Genomic DNA, 20693 nt, shown 5'->3' with positions numbered 1-20693 from the left:
AGCAAGATACAGAGATTTGCTCACAATTCTATGTTTGTACACAGATCTTAAAAACTAAAGATTAAAAAAGTAAAAAAATTGTCAATATTTATTAAGAAAATTTTCAAAGTCTCTTCTTCCAGAAACCAACTTTAACAACTTATTGTATTGTAAACTTAACCTTTTTTAGCTCACCTGAGCCAAAGTCTTCTTCTCAAAAACTATTAGGCCAGAAAAGCTCAAATTTAAGTGGAAGCATCCTCAGATAGTGTAGATTCAAGTTTGTTCAAATCATGGTTCCCGGGGGTAGGGTGGGGCCACAATATTTTTTTATGTTTTATCATGTTTTACATAGGAATATATAGAGAAAATCTTTAAAAATCTTCTCAAAAACTATTAGGCCAGAAAAGCTCAAATTGAAATGGAAGCATCCTCAGGCAATGTAGATTCAAGTTTGTTCAAATCATGATCCCTGGGGGTAGGGTGGGGCCACAATTGGGAGATCAAGTTTTACATAGGAATATATAGAGGAAATCTTTTAAAAATCGTCTTCTCAAAAATATTTGACCAAGAAATCTCAAATTGGCATGTAACCATCCTTAGGAAGTGTAGATTCAAGTTTGTTCAAATCATGGTCCATGGGGGTAGGGCGGGGTCACAATGGGGGATGAATTTTTATAGATAGAGAAAATCTTTAAAAGTCTTCCTCTCAAAACTATTAGGCCAGGAAAGCCCAAATTTGAGTGGAAGCATCCCCAGATCATATAGATTCAAGTTTGTTTAAATAATAGTCCAGGGGTAGGGTGAGGCCACAATGGGGGATGAATTTTTACTTAGGAATATATAGAGAAAATCTTTTTTGGCCAGAAAGGGTTTAAACTTGTGTAGAGGCATCCTCGGGTAGTGTAAATTCAAGTTTGCAAAATCACAGTCCCTAGTGGTAGGGCGGGACCGTGATGGCGGTTTGAATTTTTACATAGGAATATAAAGAGAAAATCTTTAAAACTATTCTGGGAAAGTGTTCGGTTCAAAACTCAGTACATGTACTTAGTGTGAAAGCAAAGGTTATGCAGATTTAAGTCTGATGAAACCATGATTCCTTAGAGAAAAATAGGGCCATGAAATGGGGGGGGGGGGTATATAGGAATAGAGAAAAATCTTCTTACAGGTACAACAACAAAAGGGGCTTGGTATTTACCAAAAAATAAGAGGTTGATAAAAATTGGCAGATTTTCAATTTTTTTTAGCAAGATCTACTGTACTCAGTTGTCAAGATATTTTGATACTGTAATGCTAATTTGATCAGAATTAAGGCAATTGTTGCTCAGGTGAGCGATGTGGCCCCTGGGCCTCTTGTTTCTTTGTTATAGTGCATTTTTCTCTTGTTTTAATTGTTTACAAATTTCTATTTACTAACCTGAGAGTCAAGTTTCGAGTTATAAGTAAGATACAGAGCTTTGCACACAATGCTACTTTATGTTTGTACACAAAGCTGAGATCATGCTTTAGTTTGTTTATATTTTTTAAATGCAGCTATGCTGAATAGGAATTACCAAGTTTAAAAATCTGAAGTTGAATGTAATAAACTCATGTGAACAAAAACATGACTCAAACCAAGCTATGTATCTTTCTTATACTGTAAATTCCTAATTAAACGCGAGGAATTAATATCCGCATAAAATCGCGAGAAGCCCGTCTCGCGAATTTTAAAATCTCGCTTTTAATTTTCAGACATATGTAAACTACATGAAACTGTGATAAAATTTCGGCATTCGCGATTTTATGTTCTCGCGATTGATGGAAAACCGTTGAATCGCGGAATTAAGTACTCGCGTAAAATAAGGAATCTACAGTAATTCTACGATGGACGCTGAAATTTTGGTTGATCAATAGAAATGTCTTGCTAAAAGGATGATATGCTGTAACTACTTTCTGGTGCCCCTTCTAAAACGATGAATTGCATAAAATCTACACCTATTTTTGATAGTATTTCGAACACAAGTAAATAAAAACGACGCCTTTTAAACAGTTTCCATAGTCCTGATACATTTTATTATGAGGATAAAAGCATTATCATTGTTCTTTAAAAAAATTTGCAACGGTAAATCATCTTTGTTTGTTGACATTTGTTGATTTTTAATAAAGATGAAAATAATGGGTAGGGCTTGTTACAATAGAGCGACATGCCTGCCAATACATTGATTTGAATTATAGCTCTTTAACAAATGTGACAACATTTTTTCAGTTAAGTTTATTCATCAGTCAAGTGAGTAAGGATATGAAACGTCATATGAAATGAATTAATGCCTGATAAACGACAATGGTTTATAATGTAGAAGGCCAATCAAATTTTTCAATGTTTTTAATTTGAGGAATTAAGCGCATTCATACTGGTGCATTGAGGTACACTTTTCTTCTTTCACATGTAGGATTTTTTAAAATCAAATACAATAACTAGTAAGTAATGGAGGGAGAAAATGTACTTTTATGCTCTCATGTATTTTAATCGTTTTATAAAGTGATTGGAGGAGGGGGGGGGGGGGGGGGGCTAAAATAATGGGAACTGGAAGTTGACCGTGAACACCAACTGAAAATTTAGTTATTTATATTGCATATGATCTTACTTTCAGTAAAAATGGTATTTCATAAAGGTAAAATTCAGGTAACTCTCAATAGCTTGAAGTCCATTGGACCGATGAAAAACTTCGAAGTTTCAAGAGTTCGAGTTTTCAAGAGTTCAGAGTTTTCCAGGTTGACCAACAGGTTTTTAAATTAGTCTTAGGGGTTGTTATTATTAACACATTTATTTAGTGCTAACCTTACGCACATGCTTAATCAACGTTTTCTTTTCAGTAAAATATACAGAACTGGATTTTTTTTAAACCAAATACAAACAACTATGGAATAAATTCATAATAATTATTTATTTTATGCATCATATTAAGACCAGATTGCTCAGTGCCACTGGACTGCAAGACGATCGACATGTCACAAATGTGATAACTGAGTATCATCCATTGTTCCCACTGTTCGGGTCCTTCACCAGCTGTAAGAACTTGTTCAGCAATAATCATTACAATGACAATGATGCTGATACATGAGCGCATGCACAATTATTTGTATATTTATAACCAAAGTTGTCCGATCCAAGGTATGTGTCCGATACATGGTTAACTCACCCTATATAATGAATTCACTATAGTTATTATTATGAATTTGTTATATGGGTATAGCAAATTACGGATGTAACTAAGTAAATCCATTGGTTCCCGGGACTTCGCTATAACCGAGTTTTACTGTATTTATTTTTGGTGAATCTACCAAAGGAACATATGGCACAATATCCTTTGAACGCCCATATAAAGCCAGGTTGCTCAGGTGAGCGATGTGGCCCATTGGGCCTCTTGTTAAATAATGCGAGAAAAATAATCATTCATTATATATTTGTGTGGGGTTTGCCTCATCCTAGACCATGAATCTTGTCCCCTTAGTAATAATGAATAATGCTATTAGTGATGCATGTTTTAAAAGTAAATTTAGACTTTGTGTTGCGGTAAATCTTTAAATTGCTTGATTACTCAGTTTCAATAGCAGACAACAGGTATGCAGAATAAGATATTTTGATGTTTTGATAATTTCGTTGCCTCAAGTGGATGTCCATATGCAAAACAATAAAAAAAAATACATGTAATTTATCTATGATCATAAAATGAACAATTTTTTTGCCAAATATACACTTGAACAATAATTTCTTCAGATTTAGCATTAAACAAACAGAATAACAATCTCTCTAGATAAAGGCTATGTCTCTGGGTAATATGCAGTATAGCCCATGCTTCATCTGAAAGCAAATGTGGCAAAACCAATTGTAGTGTGTAATACACAGCCATTTCTCACAAAAAAAATATTCTAGAAAAAAGTATTAAATTTGGCAAAATATGGTATACTAGGATTTGTTATCTTTGTATTGTGAAGAAACTTATTAAAGCACAGACTCCAATGTGTTTTCAAAAGTGTCTTTTCATGATTTTTTTTTTTTTACGTTGCAACATCCTCTTATTTGGTTTATACCAGCTATGAAAAAATATTACTTTTCTCCTGACTGTAGAATCCAAGATGGGGCTGTTTTGGTCATTCACTATGGAGAACAACAAGCAGTTCTTCCTGCAGGAGAAGTTTTTGTCATCTGTCAGCGATGAAGGTTAGATGTACATGTGCAGTGTATTTACATTTATGAGATCTCTTGATTGTTTGTTTGAAGAATTTTGAAAATTTAAATGTTTAAATTAAAGTTAACAATAAATTATTTCTTTCCAGTTCTTGGCAGTGTTGTGTTTCTGGCTGAAAAAATGATTCTGGAATTTCCTCAGAAAATGACTGAAAAAATTTCAAAGTTAGTCTTATTGTGAAATTTAAGTCCTAGAATATTTTTTAATCATAGGTATAGTGGCCAATGTTTGTTCTAAATGACTTATTCCTTGCCTGCCTAGTAATCCCAAAAAATTTAATATACATGTATTTTGAAAGTTTATAAAACATTATTTTATTTCCATTCTATTCAGCTGTAATTTTCAAGTAACATGTACATAATCGAATTAAAGAATGGAGGTAGATTACAATTAAAGTATACCATTGAGGGAGTCAGCAAGATTCCAGTCCTCTGAGAGCAAGTCTATTTCCGGAGGCTTTCAGCTCAAGTGAGCTATTCTGATTACATTTTGTCTGTCGTCCGACTGTCATCCGTCCATCTGTAAACTTTTTACATTTTGAACTTCTTCTCTAAAACCCCGTGGCCAATTTCAACTTAAGAACTACTGAGTCAAATTCAATGTAATTTAGCATAAATAATCCTTATGGAAATGAAAATATAAATTGCAAAAATTATGGGCTACTTCTGTTTCAAATTTCAGTTATTACAAAAATAATGATATAGGAAATGCATGTTTCAATCTGTTTATAACTTCGGGTTTGGTATTTTATACTTCTAAAACAAGGTTCTTTGTTTAAAGCAGCCATGTTGGACGTACGATGAACGGGTCGATCCGACAAAGATGAATTTGTTTATTGTGCAACAGTTCGCGATCACGTGGGAAGGGGATCTTTGAAACATGTAAGATACATTGGTGCCGATTTTGTAAAGGTTCTGAGGTTAAATATTTCAATGTGTTGACAGTTTTCACAAATGACGGTGGTTTTAGCCTGTTTTGTTTTTCGTTTTATTTTTATTATTTATGCATTGTAATCTGGAGAACTATCACCTATAATGTATTTTGTAAATTTTTACGTAGCAAATCAAACATAGACTTTGGTAAATCAGACTGTTGACTGTTTACCTGTGCAAAATAAGCAAAGTCTGATGTATTAACAAAATACTAATTAAAAAATACAATTCAATATATTGGAAATTCGGTATGACATTTTGCATAATGGTTGATTAATGCAATGTGTTTTGTTGAGATGCCCATCATTTTCTCCAGTTTATTCAGTTTAAACAGAGTTTAATATTGCTGACGATATATATATAGACACACACAAACACAGTACCCACAAAGTTATTTTTTACAAGATAAACGATAGGATTGGATTCATGCATGATAGAATAGCATTAACGCACGATAGAACAGTATACACACACTATAGAATAGGATTAACGCACGATAGAAAAGTATACATGCACGATAGGATAGGATTGATACACGAAAGGAAAGGATAAACGATGTTCATGATAAACGTATAATCGCTTTAAACGATCTTCACAAATAAACTGATAATGGCAGAGTTTGAGCAAGAACACGTACGAATAAAGATTTAAGCGGGATTTCTTTTTAGTAACAATTGTTGAATTATTTATAGAATGTATAAAAATGACAAGTTAATTTTTTTTCACTAAAATTATGAGCATAAATAATCAATAAATTTTCTGTATTGTTAACATTGTTGTCAATACCGAACACCCTAGCCGATCGCCGCGAATATTTCAGCCCGAGATCAAATTACATGAAAAAATAGCGGGTTCAATTATAAAAACCCAACTCTTGTTTAAGTAAATCTATCATAATAACATTTCTTTCTGTGTAAGAAAATGATACATTAAAAACAAATTATAGTACATTCAAGTTAGATAAATATTTATGCAGATTCACATTCTTCGTACGATTTGTTAACATTGTTTTCATTACCACACACCCTAGCCGACTGCAGAGAACATTTCAGCCCAAAATCAACTATCACACAAAAAATAACGGGTTCAAAATTTTACATAGGATTATATAGAGTAACTCTTTAAAAATCTTCTTCTCAAGAACCATTTGGTTAGGAAAGCTGAAACTTGTGTGGAAGCATCCTCAGGTAGTGTACATTCAAAGTTGTGAAAGTGATGACCCCCGGGGTAGGATAGGGCCATAATTGAGAGGTCAAAATTATACGTAGGAATATATAGATTAAATCTTTAAAAATCTTCTCAGAATCTAATCAGCCAGAAAAGTTGAAACTTGTGTGGATGCATCCTCAGGTAGTTTAGATTCAAAGTTGTGAAAATCATGACCCCCGGGTGTAGGGTGGGGCCACAATAGGGTTCGAATTTTTATGTAAGAATATATAGAGTAAATCATAAAAAATCTTCTTCTCAGAAACTAATCAGCCAGGTGTTTCTTTCAGATTGCTAAGACTTTGGCCTCATGACAATTCTTGGACCTCACACGGGGTTCAGAGTTTTACATAGGTTTATACCCTAGTAATATCCTGTAAACAATTGTTTAGGATCTTTTTGAGAACTGCAGTGTTCAACATGTGATATTACTATAAAGTCATCCTGTTGGAAAAGGGACGAATGATAAGAAACATAAGAATATTCAGGGGTAAAAAACAGATTTTTATTTATACAGGATCTACATGTATTATACTACATTGTCAAGATAGTTTGTATTATGGCTCAATTAAGCTGATTTTATGATACCTTTTGTTCCTCAGGTGAGCGATGTGGCCCATGGGCCTCATTATTCTACAGAGGGGCCATATGGCACAATATCCTTTGAACGCCCATATGAAATCATTATCGCTCAGGTGGGTGATGTGGCCCCATGGGCCTCTTGTTTATTATACGGATTTAAAAAAAAACAATCAGGAAAAGTTTAAATTCATATAATTCTTCGTGTATTCTACAAGTTATAAGGTCAAAATAAATAAAATTAAATTGCACGTGCGTCATATTGTGACGTAGCCAAGTTATGTTATATGAAAAAGACAATGTGTACACCAGGTCACATGATCCTCACATCAACTCAGTGATAGCTTAATGATGCGACCTCTAAATATAGAATGCTCTAAGGCCAAAAAAAATTAATGATTTGTTTCTCTGGCACCACCGCATCAGTAAAATTATCGCAGCATCAAACTTTTTTATCATTATTTTATCATTAAGTTAACCTCTATTGTGATTAATAACTAGCGACTGTCTTATCGTTAGAGGTTATAAATACGGTTGATGCAACCACATACTGTGCACTGAAAATTCCAACCGATGTTTACAACTTTAGGTGCTGATATCATAATTAGTTGGTAACCTATAATTAGTTAAAAACTCTGCCAAGTTAATGCTAAAATAATCATAAAACCGTTTGTTTACAGTTATGTTTAAAATTAAACAAATCCAACTTGGCCTATATTAAGGTTGTAATTGGGTCAAAGGGTTGGACTAATACCTCCAAAGTACACTGAAACACATAGACAGGTTTTATTTGTCATTTAGCCAACACAATTACAAACATTCATCTACAAAATGTATGAATACACCTAATAAATTAAATTTAAAAAATGGGATAAGTTTAGGAGTTGTTTTATTTTTAACCCTTAGGCTGCTGCTTTAATTTTCGCCAAGATGGCCGCCACTGCTGAATTAATTAATCACAATTAATGGTAATTGACCATCGAGTTTTAAAATAATATATCTCAGCAACTATTTATGCTACAGTTACCAAACTTATATTTAAATGCAAGAGAAAATGTTGAAAATTTCAATGCAATGCTCATTTTCTTCATTTAACTTGTATTTATCAATCTAGGAACGTTCAAATGAGAAAATCAATTAAAATGAATGCCTTTTATTGATCCATTCTTCAATTGTCATATTTTAGAACCCAAATGACTGTAAAAGTTCCTTAATACAATAATAAGTCATACATTGTGAGATTCATATTTATTCATATAATTTTTGAACATTGGGTAAACAAAAAATCTGTAAAAATAACTGAAAAATAAAGAAATACATCAAACACTTCATCAATTTTTTTGTTAATGTTGTTCTGGTTCACATTCTCGGACCGCACACTTCTCTCGGTATAGATGTTGATCAATTAAACAACAATTTCCATAAATATATCATTAAAAAAATAATTTAGAAACGATAAAGGTTCCTAATCCTCCATTTTAGCATTTAATTTTCCTCTCTGATGAATGGGATATTCAATGGCGGTGGATCAACATGCGACTAGCCTACATCGAGATCGGCATCTAATTCTCGTTCATTTTTTGGCACAAAGTCCATTAAAGACACATAAATCAATAAATTAAAATCTCCTAAGTTATGATCTGCAGGATTAAATCCATCAAAATTATTTTCGTCTTAGCTATCACCGTGAAAAAAGTTCAAAACTTTCGTCTCGTCGCTTCATTCTACGTTGGCCATTTTGGCTACAAATTCAAAACATTTCTCGGAAGTTTACCGCTTTATAGCCTTTATTTTAAACTCTGGAAAACTCTAGAAACCTTCCGAAAACATCAATTGACCAATCATATTTCATTTCTAACAATAGCCATCGTGTTTTTGTTCAAAGCGAGGCTTAGGGAAACCTTAGATAACTCGCTCTTGGAAAAACAACAATAGTCGCGCGTAGCAGTGGCGGATCTGAAATTTCGGCGCGACAATTGTCGCGCGTAGCAGCCTAGGGGTTAATTGACTTGCTTCTAATCCAGTTTAAATTAAGGTTGAATCTGTGTATACATGTATTATCATTAGCATTATGCCATTGTCAAAGAATGGAAGTCCACCTGATTTCTCAAACTTCTCCCTATTTTTCTGTGAAGGAGAATTTCAGAAGTGAGGTCTCCCTAAACTAAGTTTGCCCAATGTTGGTCCCTGTTAACACTACCACTGAAATTTCTCTGTTATATTTAGAAATTGAAGCCCCTGTGATATTGCCTAGTAGCAGGAATAAAGGACAATTCTATTGTTAGAGAATTTTTTGATGTCTAATTTACTTTTCCTTGATTCTCAAGGCAATGGAGATTAATAAGAAAACGCCCCCAAATGAATGCTTTATTTGATAATTTTTATATGGCAAATTCAACTCGTGAAATATGCCATAAGAAGTCCCCTTTTTCAGTTCAGACTTGTGTTATTACTGTGGAGGGGAAAGATGGGCTGCAAAATGAAGCAGGGGCACAAACCATTTGTCATGTTTGTTCATCTGCAAAAACTCAACCTTTGAAAAGGAAACAGAGACAGTTTAAACTAAAAAAGAACAAATTAAAACAAATATTTAAACTTTGCCAATGTATCAGTTTGATGAATATCTGCTGATGAGTACACAAATTAATCATAAAATATATGTACTGTCACTGTAAATTTTGTCTTTAAAAAAAGAAAAAAAGAAGCCATCAACATTTCAAAGTTTTGGCCCGAGAAACTAATGATTAATTTTTTTTGGCCTAAAGATGAATACTGTAAGTATAGGCAATGAAAAAGGACATTGCAACTGAAATTAAATCATATGGTTATGAATATTCATGATTTTATTCAGAATATTTTAGAATTCTTTGGTTAACAGAAATTACGAAGTGTTCCGAATAGGTGTGTATCATTTCACCGAACTGACACACCTTTTTGCAGGGAATCAAGTCTGTTTATGGCGATTTTCAGGGAATCATCAAAATATATCAAAATACTGTTATACAGTGAAAAATAAGTAGAGGTATAATAATATATGATAATAAAAAAAAATGAACAGGTATGAATTATTACATTTCCCCTGTTTGTAAAGTCAAAGATATATTGTACTTAAAAATAGTTTGCATGTTTATTGCAATCATTGTTTATTTGTAAACTAATTATTCCCTCGCGCAACTTGTTGGGAAGGGGATATAGCATCGCTAACGTGCGTGTTTGTATGTGTGTGTGTGCACTCCATTTCAATTTTCTAGTGTTCGTATGTGTGTGTGTATGTGTGTGTGTGTGTGTGCACTCCATTTCAATTTTCTAGTAAATTAAAAAAAAAAACTTCCAATAGAATTTCTTAAACCTTTGCACAAATATGCCTTATTGTAAAAGTTTAAATTAAATGCAATCATTATGTCATATTAATTTGTCAAATTTTTATGCAAAAACTTAAATAAAATTACACCATTGTAAAGGAGGGGGGCATACATTATGACAGAATTCGTTCAAAACTAAGAATATTTCTCATAGATTGTACACTTCTGTAAAATAACAAATAAAAAATGCATGTGCCTTTCCAAACCATTAATACTATTACAAATTATTATTTCATTAAATCAATGTCATAATCAACTTTGTATACGAGTTATCAATCGAAATTTCTGAGTAAGAGTTATCAATCACTCAGAGCAAAAGTAGGTTCATAATTCAAGAGACTTTGACAAATATCGTCAACATGATTAACCGGGAATTCATTTTATGTTAATCGCTGAAGAAATGTTACTCTTTTTAAATATTGGGGTTAAAATTACGACATGTTAGCTCAAATTTTCTCATAGAGCAGTCTATAAATCGCCAGATCTTAACTACGTTTCCTTTTCAATATGAAACTTAAATTTGCCTACACTAATTGTCTACATGCTTAATGTATGTCACTGGATAAAGAGAATTTATTAAACTACTGTAGATTCCTTATTTTACGCGAGTACTTAATTCCGCGATTCAACGATTTTCCATCAAATAGCGAGAACATAAAATCGCGAATGCCGAAATTTTATCATAGTTTCATGCAGTTTACATTTGTCCGAAAATTAAAAGCGAGATTTTAGAATTCGCGAGACGGGCTTCTCGCGATTTTACGCGGATATTAATTCCTCGCGTTTAATTAGGAATTTACAGTATATCATTAAAGTTTAACACGTTTGTGGTGTGTTTTCCCTAGTAATGGGATTAATTGTATAACCACATATATGCACCCATCCCCCATGGATACACACAGAGCGTGCATGGGGATAGGAAAAAAACAAAATATTTTAATTCAAATGGTTTTGAACAAGTTAAATATTTGGTCTCTTCAACTACATGTTTATTTCTGAATAATGCATTTCCCAGCACAAAATTTTCATTTCGCGAGGGGATGCTTCGCTTTGCGGTGCCCTTGTTATATTTACAAATACAGGTAGTTAGTTTTTTGTTTCAGGCCTTACTACAAGGCTTTGGTGTACTGTGTAGCACACAAATCTCGAGCGGTGAGGAAGCCCACTCAGGACGTGGTGAAGCGGTTAATTTCCCTGCTCGGCGGGACAGCTGTTTGTCTCAGTCTGGTGAAGGAGTATGAAGAAATGCTGGAAACACAGAGGGTATGTTCCAATAGTCTTACCATACTTTTGATGCAACATTTTCAGCAATGCTCGTGAAGTTAATGCAGTTAAAGAAGAATTTCTTTACATAAACAAGATCAGAACACATACCATAAAGTATCGTGTATAATATGCACTCATGTATAATACGCCCCCCAAAGTTGACCAAAAAATGGCGAAAAATAACCCAACAAGTTCTATGTATAATAAGCATCCAAAAAATGGCAAAATCAACAGCGCCATTTCCTCCCAAACTATCAATGTTTCATGATAATTTTATAATCCATGCGCAATTTCTTTAATTTTGTGATCGGAACATAGCACAGACAATGAAAATCAATGGCTGCCATTTTTCCAAATAACTTTTGATGTTTACCGTATATACTTGCCTATAAGTACGGTTTGCCTATAAGTCGGTTGCCTTTTTCCAGCTATAATTTGAAGATTTTGCTGTTGACTCCCTTATAAGTCGGGTCACTCTTTCAGGACAATTAATGTACAGATACTCTCAATATAATACCACATTTTATCATACATGTTCTGAGTTTTAAAAAAAATTGCCCTTTTTTCACCCCATAATTGCTTCTAGACTATTTCTATCATGGGTCTATGATGTTAATAACTTTTGATTTTAGATGCCATTATTTTTTATAACACTAATTACAAGTTGGTAATAGCTTTAAAACTACAAGGTATTTAAATAGAGTCCTTTTAAGAATTTGATGATAGTGATTTATTTCCTTACTGACTGATGAGGTTGGTAATTAGCCCTTTAAACTGGGGTGTTGGCTTGTGTTGTTTTAGGTGACATGACCCCTATATTAATTATCACCTTAGGTGTGAAAAACTGACTGCTTGAATTTCCTTTTTATGAACACAGGTTCAATGCATTTTTCTGTTTATTATTGTCCCCCGCCGCAACGCGGGCGTCCGTCCGTGGATCCGTGTGTCCATGTTTCCATCCGTCACACTTTTTTGTAAGCGCTCTCATGCTTACAAATTTTGACGGATTTTCATTAAATTTATACCAAATGTTTATACCACTATTACCTTGGTCAAGTTCGAAAATCAGCATTGGTTGATACTTTTTGTTGGAGTTATGGGACTTTGACCACAATAATGACTCCGTTTTATCCAAAAATTGACCTTGTAAGCGCTCTCATGCCTACAAATTTTGACGGATTTTCATTAAATTTATACCAAATGTTTATACCACTAATACCTTGGTCAAGTTCGAAAATCAGCATTGGTTGATACTTTTTGTTGGAGTTATGGGACTTTTACCACAATAATGACTCCGTTTTATCCAAAAATTGACCTTGTAAGCGCTCTCATGCCTACAAATTTTGACGGATTTACATGAAATTTATACCAAATGTTTATACCACTAATACCTTGGTCAAGTTCCTAAATCAGCCTTGGTCGATACTAGTATACTGCTTGACCAGTGGGGGACCCAGAAATTCTATTCTTGTTTAAAAAGAAATATAACTTACTTCTCTCTTGTGAAATTTTTTTTTACTATGTCTCACCTATAAGTCGGACCCCCAATTTTCACTCAATTTTCTACTCCCAAAAATCCGACTTATAGGCGAGTATATACGGTAATGATAATTTTATAACCCAAGCGCAATCACTGTAACTTCCTGATCGGAACATGGCCCAAGCGATATTAGATTCAAAGTTCTTACAATTTTACTTAAAAAGGACGGCATGATTTACATGGGCGGTATCAAATATCATTTGACACTTCGTAAAGAGTTTCTAAAAAAAAATCAGCGGAGAAGTTGAAAATCATCATATGTAGAGAAGAATGGCAACCGAGCTTAGTGCTTAAAGATAATATTGTTTGCAGATATAAACCAAAATAACATCAAAAGAAATGATTTAATTGATTAATTATAGTCAAACTCTTTGATTGTTGTTAAATAAACATTGTGATGAAATGCATGTATGTCGTATATCGTCATTATCAAGTCGTACAAATGATCGATGTATTTTTAGCAGTGTCTATGTAAAGCAATAACGTTTAACTACTTAACTGGACAGGAAATAATCAAGTATAATAAAATCATAATAATTGCTAATTTTCATGCACTTGAAAACACCCTGGGAAGACCGTCACAAGACAGGTGCATGCTTCTGACACCGGAAATTGTTAAACAAACATTGACCACGCGCCGAGTCAACAGGTGGCTGCTTACGTAATGGCGATTACACTGGCGATATTTAAACTTGCTTGATGCAAGAAATAGTGTTGAAAGAGGATAAATATTTCAATACATGGAAATAAAACTAAGAATAAGGTATTTCTGATGCAGTAAATTTAGTATACACTCATACAACTTGCATAACAGGCTATATCTGCAGTCACTACTGCCATGGTATCAAGAATCGTGGCTTGAAAGAATAGGGTAAATTTTTAGTTCTATGTACAACACGCACCCCCCACTTTTGATCAAATTTTGGCTGAAAAAAAGTGTGTGTTTTACACGCGACATTATGGTTTGTTGAAAATTACACAATAAAACCTGTGCCTTCTTTTATCTTAGTACAGTTAAATTTTAACATCAATAATATTTAGAAATGATATTGTAAGTACAAATACCAGTTCTGTTCATTAAGATTTTTGGGAGTTGATATTAATCAACTCTCCTATGCAGTTACTCGGGCAAACCGAAACTGAAACAGTCTTTGGACCTAAGCACAAATCATCACTGCTGACAAGAGTTAGTTCTTGAAAATAATCAATAAATTCCACGTAATGTACGCTAGAGCATTTTTTTAAAGGAAACTTATTTATGAAAACCTAAGAAATAGTCAGATTTTAAATAGTACGAACAATTTAGAAGTTTTTTGCAGTCGTATGTATTCCTACGCCAGAATTCTATATAGTCTCGTTCAACCATCGGCTGTCTCCGTACAACTCCGACAAGCAGATAGTCAGTCTATATTTAGAGGTTGCATCATCAAGCTATCACGTGACCTGGTATCTCTTACTTGTCGGAGATTAACGAAACCAGCTGAGCATCTGGTTGAACGAGACTAGAGTTCATTATTGGTTGGATCCATACACTTTTTTAAATATTTTGAATACCAATACACAGTTGATGAAATCAATTCTATTTTTAAATATTACACAACATGATTCATAAGAGGTTTTCTCGAAATTCTTGTCGGAAAAGTTCGAGAATCCATACTATAAAAATGTGCGTAATTCAAATAGAGATTATAAACTACTTGCCAAGCAAAAAAACATATTGTTGATTTTAAGATATAATCAACTCCCGTCAGTACTTCAGTACTTGGATTTTTTAATGTAACCACCTATCCCAAAATCATGTGCATTTTAATTTGATTTTTTTTCCTTGTTTCAGTTGATTGATCCAGAAATAGTTGACAATGAAAAAGAAAATGTTGCCACAGAAGTAACCAAGTACATTGCTCCAGTGATTCTTGCTAGAGGCTTGATGAGTATCACCTCTGTAGACAAAGCGGACCCCAAAGATGCAGAAACCATTGCCATGGCAACTGTCAGGTCAGCCCACCACCCCTCCATAGGTAAAGCATTTGAGATCACTAGATGAGCTGTAGCAAATACTGACTCTCATTTTGAGAAATCCTAATAGGTTGACAGAGATTAAATTTGATAAACTGGTACCCCTAAGGAGTAGAGGACCCCTTTGATTGAAGGTCACAAGGTCAAGGTCAGACTACCATGGACATATTGTCCTTTCTATACCTTAGGAACTGTTTAATACTCACTGCCTTATGAAAAAGTTTTTTATACCCCCGCAAACGAAGTTTAGGGGGGTATATTGGTTTCACCCTGTCCGTCTGTCTGTCTGTCCGTCTGTCTGTAGACGCAACTTTGTCCCCCCTATAGAATTTTTCATTACTGCATGGAACAGTTTGAAAATTTGTACATATGTTGAACACCATCTGAAGATGTGCACCTGCAATTTTTTTTAAGATCAGACAAGATTTAATGATTTTATGACAGTTTTCATTTTCCTTATTCTATATATTGTACACTAATGTTGAAAAGTAAGGGAGGTAATCCTTACAGATTTTATTAATTAATTAATAGTATTAAAACACTCAAAAATATATTTATATAAATACATCCAGATTGAGGTTTTTGTCTTTATGTCTTAATTAATAAAAAAAATTTATTTTTTATAAGTATTCTATCAACTGACAATGCAAAGTTTTTGTTTGTCAATGATAAATTCTTAGGAGCTAATAAGAACATCAAAGACAAGTGTGGCTGAATTCATTTGTCCCAAGGGAGCCATTATCTGAGCCATGGTTCAGATGGAGCATGTGTTTAGGGGAAATTGATAATCTGCAAAATCGGTGATGGTTTTGGGGCTATATGTAAACCAAAAGTTCTATCATTATAAGGAAATAAATAGTATCATTATTAATAAAGAAGTTAAACTATTTTTAGAGGTTGTTTAAATTTATTAGTCAAGTAAATTGATGAAGTGACCCTATTGGGCATTAATTTAAATGAAATTCAAAATTACTGATATGATTGTAGTGTTTTGGCAATTTTAAAATTGTTTGTAATATTAAATTTTCTTTTTTACATATTTTTACATAGTATGGTAATTATGGTAATGTTTTGGGAGTCTATTTAATTTAACAAGCTCATCAAAGAAAATCATAGTCCTATGGGATCAATTTTCTGATATGGATTTCCATTGTGCCAAAGGAGAAAGTGAGGAAAATTTGAAACAACTATTTGCATCTGTCAAGACTCTTATTAGAAAGATATTGAAAGTTTTATCAACAGAAGAGCATTGCTTGCTACCGGTATTTCCATTTACTGCAAAGGGAGGGGTTATTGTCGTTTTGTTGGTTTCTCTTTAAATCAATTAAATTAAAAAAATATATATCATCAGATACATACATTTGTAAATGTATTACTGTTATAGATATGTATTTACATATTCTGACAATTTTGATTTTAATTTTTCTTCGTTAACTATTTTTTTTTTTTTTTACAATTCTAGAAAAATTTGTTTGTATGTGTTCCAAACCTTTATTATTCAATTCAATTATTTGTCCCATTTGAAATTAGCCTTGCGGGGGTATTAGTCCCATTAGGACAGTTCTAGTTTTTTTTTTTATTTGCATTTTCATCAAATTCAAACATACATAATTACTGTTAAACTGATGTCAACTTCTTTTTTAAATATTATAATCATTCTTTCATACCACTTTCATTCATACACTCATTCAAAAATCAAAAGTAAATGAACCAGAGGTTGTATATTAATTGGCTAAAAAAAAGAAAATACATAAATAAATGAAATAATAATATTCGTAGCAAATTCCACTTCTGTATAATATAGGTATACAATTATGAACAAAAGAAATCTTCCCGCTGTGACCAGCATTTTTCAAATTTCCTAAGTGGAAATTTTTGAACTGATGCATATTTCTCTATCTTGTATTTAAAACTCAAATAATATAATAGATCAACATAGTTTGGAATCTTATTCTGCTTCAGACATATAAATATGAATTGTTTTGTATATAAAATTATGAAGTTCACAGGTTTATTGTCTACACTTAGAGAATTTTCTCCAAATAATATATTGATAACATTGAATCCAACCCTCTTTGTTGTTTTTCTATGTATAGACATACTAAGATCATTCCACAAGGGTAAAACATTAGTACAACTAAAGAATACATGTTGTATTGTTTCTGTTTCTTCTTTACAAAAAGTACAACAATCATTTGCAATGATCTTGATTTTTTTAAAATAATAGTTAACAGGAAGAATTCTGTGTATAACTCTGTATTGTAGCCATTGAACAGATGTATCATTTGTTGTCATAAAACATATTTATACCCCCGCAAACGAAGTTTAGGGGGGTATATTGGTTTCACCCTGTCCGTCTGTCCGTCTGTCTGTCTGTCCGTCTGTCTGTCTGTCCGTCTGTCTGTCTGTCCGTCTGTCCGTCTGTCTGTAGACGCAACTTTGTCCCCCTTATAGAATTTTTTATTACTGCATGGAACAGTTTGAAAATTTGTACATATGTTGAACACCATCTGAAGATGTGCACCTGCAATTTTTTTTAAGATCAGACAAGATTTAATGATTTTATGACAGTTTTCATTTTCCTTATTCTATATATTGTACACTAATGTTGAAAAGTAAGGGAGGTAATCCTTACAGATTTTATTAATTAATTAATAGAAAACACTCTAAAATATATTTATATAAATACATCCAGATGGAGTTTTTTGTCTTTATGTCTTAATTAATAAAAAAAAAATTATTTTTTTTAAGTATTCTATCAACTGACAATGCAAAGTTTTTGTTTGTCAATGATAAATTCTTAGGAGCTAATGAGAACATCAAAGACAAGTGTGGCTGAATTCATTTGTCCCAAGGGAGCCATTATCTGAGCCATGGTTCAGATGGAGCATGTGTTTAGGGGAAATTGATAATCTGTAAAATGGGTGATGGTTTTGGGGCTATTTTAAAACTGTTTCATGTAAACCAAAAGGTCTATCATTATAAGGAAATAAATAATTTAATTATTAATAAAGAAGTTAAACTATTTTTAGAGGTTGTTTAAATTTATTTGTCAAGTAATTTGATGAAGTGACCCTATTGGGCATTAATTTAAATGAAATTCAAAATTACTGATATGATTGTAGTGTTTTGGCAATTTAAAATTGTTTGTAATATTAAATTTTCTTTTTTACATATTTTTACATAGTATGGTAATTATGGTAATGTTTTGGGAGTTTATTAAATTTAACAAGCTCATCAAAGAAAATCATAGTCCTATGGGATCAATTTTCTGATATGGAGTTCAATTGTGCCATAGGAGAAAGTGAGGAAAATTTGAAACAACTAATTGCATCTGTCAAGACTCTTATAAGAAAGATATATAAAGTTTTATCAACAGAAGAGCATTGCTTGGCTGCCGGTATTTCTATTCACTGCAAAGGGAGGGGTTTTTGTCATTTTGTTGGTTTTTCTTTAAATCAATTAAATTAAAAAAATATATCATCAAATACATACATTTGTAAATGTATTGCTGTTATAGATATGTATTTACAGTGAAATTCTGACAATTTTGATTTTTCTTTGTTAACTATTTTTTTTTTTTTTTACAATTCTAGAATTTTTTTTTTTTATGTGTTCCAAACCTTAATTATTATTCAATTCAATTATTTGTCCCATTTGAAATTAGCCTAGCGGGGGTATTAGTCCCATTAGGACAGTTCTAGTTTAAAACAGTCTTGTATGCACAAATTTTTTTCAAGTGGTAATTCATTATTCCATCTTGATATTGCAGTTGGAACCACTTCAGTATAGTTCAAAATTTTATAAATTGCCTTGGTACATTTTTCATTCAATAAAATCACTTCAAAATACATTGGTAAAAAAGGAGTACAATTTTTTTCAATATTTACTCTTTCAACAAAGACTGATTTTAAAAACTTTGAAATAGCGCTAATAATACTGTTGTATTGCATGACATATACATCAGGCAAGTTAAACGTATGTAAAAAATTATGGTATGTCAAAAAAGCTCCATTTGCAGATAAGAAATCTCCAACTATCTTTATACCATGTTGGTACAATACATTAATAAAGAAAGATTTATTGGCAACTGTAATACAAGAGTTGTGCCATATTGGAACATTGATAATATTTTTCTTAATATAACCAGGCTGTTTGTTTAACATGTTCACTACCTGGTGCCATGATTGAAAAACATCTTGCCAAAAACATTATTTTGTTTAATCATCTTTCTTATAAAATTATCCCCAAACTCTAACATTTTCATAGTAACATCTTTGCCGTTAATTGCAAAAAAAATATCCATCCATGGTTTGTGTTTGAGAGTTAACCTTTTAATCCATGAGCATTTGAGAGAAGAAACGAAATTATGGACATCCAGCATTTTTAAACCACCTTTTGTGTAATCTTGAGTAGCTATGAAAAAGTTGACTCTTTAGGTATTGCCAAAAACTGGGCATCCTATGCTGGGTAACAATAGATGAATGTAAATAAATGAATTAATGTAATTTTATGCTATTGTTTTTGCACAATTTTCATTTCATAATTAGGCTTCAGTTAAACAGGAAACTATTGTTCTTTGTCCAATAGATAATTTGCACTGGTTTAAAAAATGAAAAAATACATTCTTTCCCAATTTTTATGGCTTAACGCCATCTAGTTACCGGATAATCTTTTCGACAAAGAGTTCACAATAATCTGAACATGGGCGACACAAAATAATTCTATTCAAATGTTGTAAAGTCTACTGTTTGTTGTTCGTAATAAATATCTTTAAGCTAGTTTATATTTTTCCATATGTTAATAATCACTTACATTATTGTAACTAATATGAATTAACTTTGTTAAATTTAAATAAACTCGAAACCTAACGCGAATGAATATTAAATGCAGTGTTTATCCCAGGCCGGTTTTGCATAGCGGTACCACCCCAGCCATGCATCACACAATGCCACCATGCTTCCCGCTATGCATACATATTTTATTGCAAAAAAAGTAGATGTAACATGGCTCGACATTAACGCTTGTCCGCTTGTCCGGTACCAGTTAAAAAAATATACGGACAAGTGAATATTGCATGCCACTTGTCCGACTGGACAAGTGCATTCATTTTTATGTAAAGAAGTCTCCAACATTTTAAAAAGTAAAGAAAGTTTTGTGATAAGTTTATCCGTAGTCCCGTTATAAGTTTATCGATTAGTTATTTTGAATTTCAATCCCGACTTCAAATTGAAATGCAATTGAGTTACTCTTGATCGGGATTGAAGTTCACTAATTACAAACAACTTTCAATATTGAACTGTAAAGGTGTGGATCTTAGTTCTTACAAAGTACCAAACGCACATGCTATCAAAAAGAAAGGAAGAACAGGTAACAAAGATAAACTTAAGGATTATGGAAAGAAATGTAATTTATTTTAGGCTTCATTCATCATTGATAGACTGTGATGACTTTCCATGTTTAGTTTAAAAAACAGCTGAGAAATCAATATAAGAGTTACATGTATTTTAAAACCTGATGCTAAATTTAAAATTTCTTGTAATCTGCCATGACAAAGCTACAGCTGACAAATCATGTTTAATGT

The 20693-nt window shown here is 32.5% G+C and overlaps 1 protein-coding gene across 1 annotated transcript in view; it reads left to right on the top strand.

Moving 5' to 3' along the window:
* Nucleotides 1–20693, top strand: part of LOC128188604 (eIF-2-alpha kinase activator GCN1-like) — a 143046-nt gene that overhangs the window by 57654 nt on the left and 64699 nt on the right. The window contains exons 15-18 of the mRNA XM_052859768.1: nt 4088–4180; nt 4297–4372; nt 11391–11550; nt 14928–15111. Coding sequence (XP_052715728.1) covers nt 4088–4180; nt 4297–4372; nt 11391–11550; nt 14928–15111 — 513 coding nt within the window. The remainder of the gene's footprint in view (nt 1–4087; nt 4181–4296; nt 4373–11390; nt 11551–14927; nt 15112–20693) is intronic.

Source organism: Crassostrea angulata, chromosome 6 (genome assembly GCF_025612915.1).
Source record: "Crassostrea angulata isolate pt1a10 chromosome 6, ASM2561291v2, whole genome shotgun sequence".
In the NCBI taxonomy this organism is placed as follows: Eukaryota; Metazoa; Mollusca; class Bivalvia; order Ostreida; family Ostreidae; genus Magallana; species Magallana angulata.
Note: the sequence above shows the minus strand (reverse complement) of the source record. Positions and strands in the feature narration are given on the sequence as shown.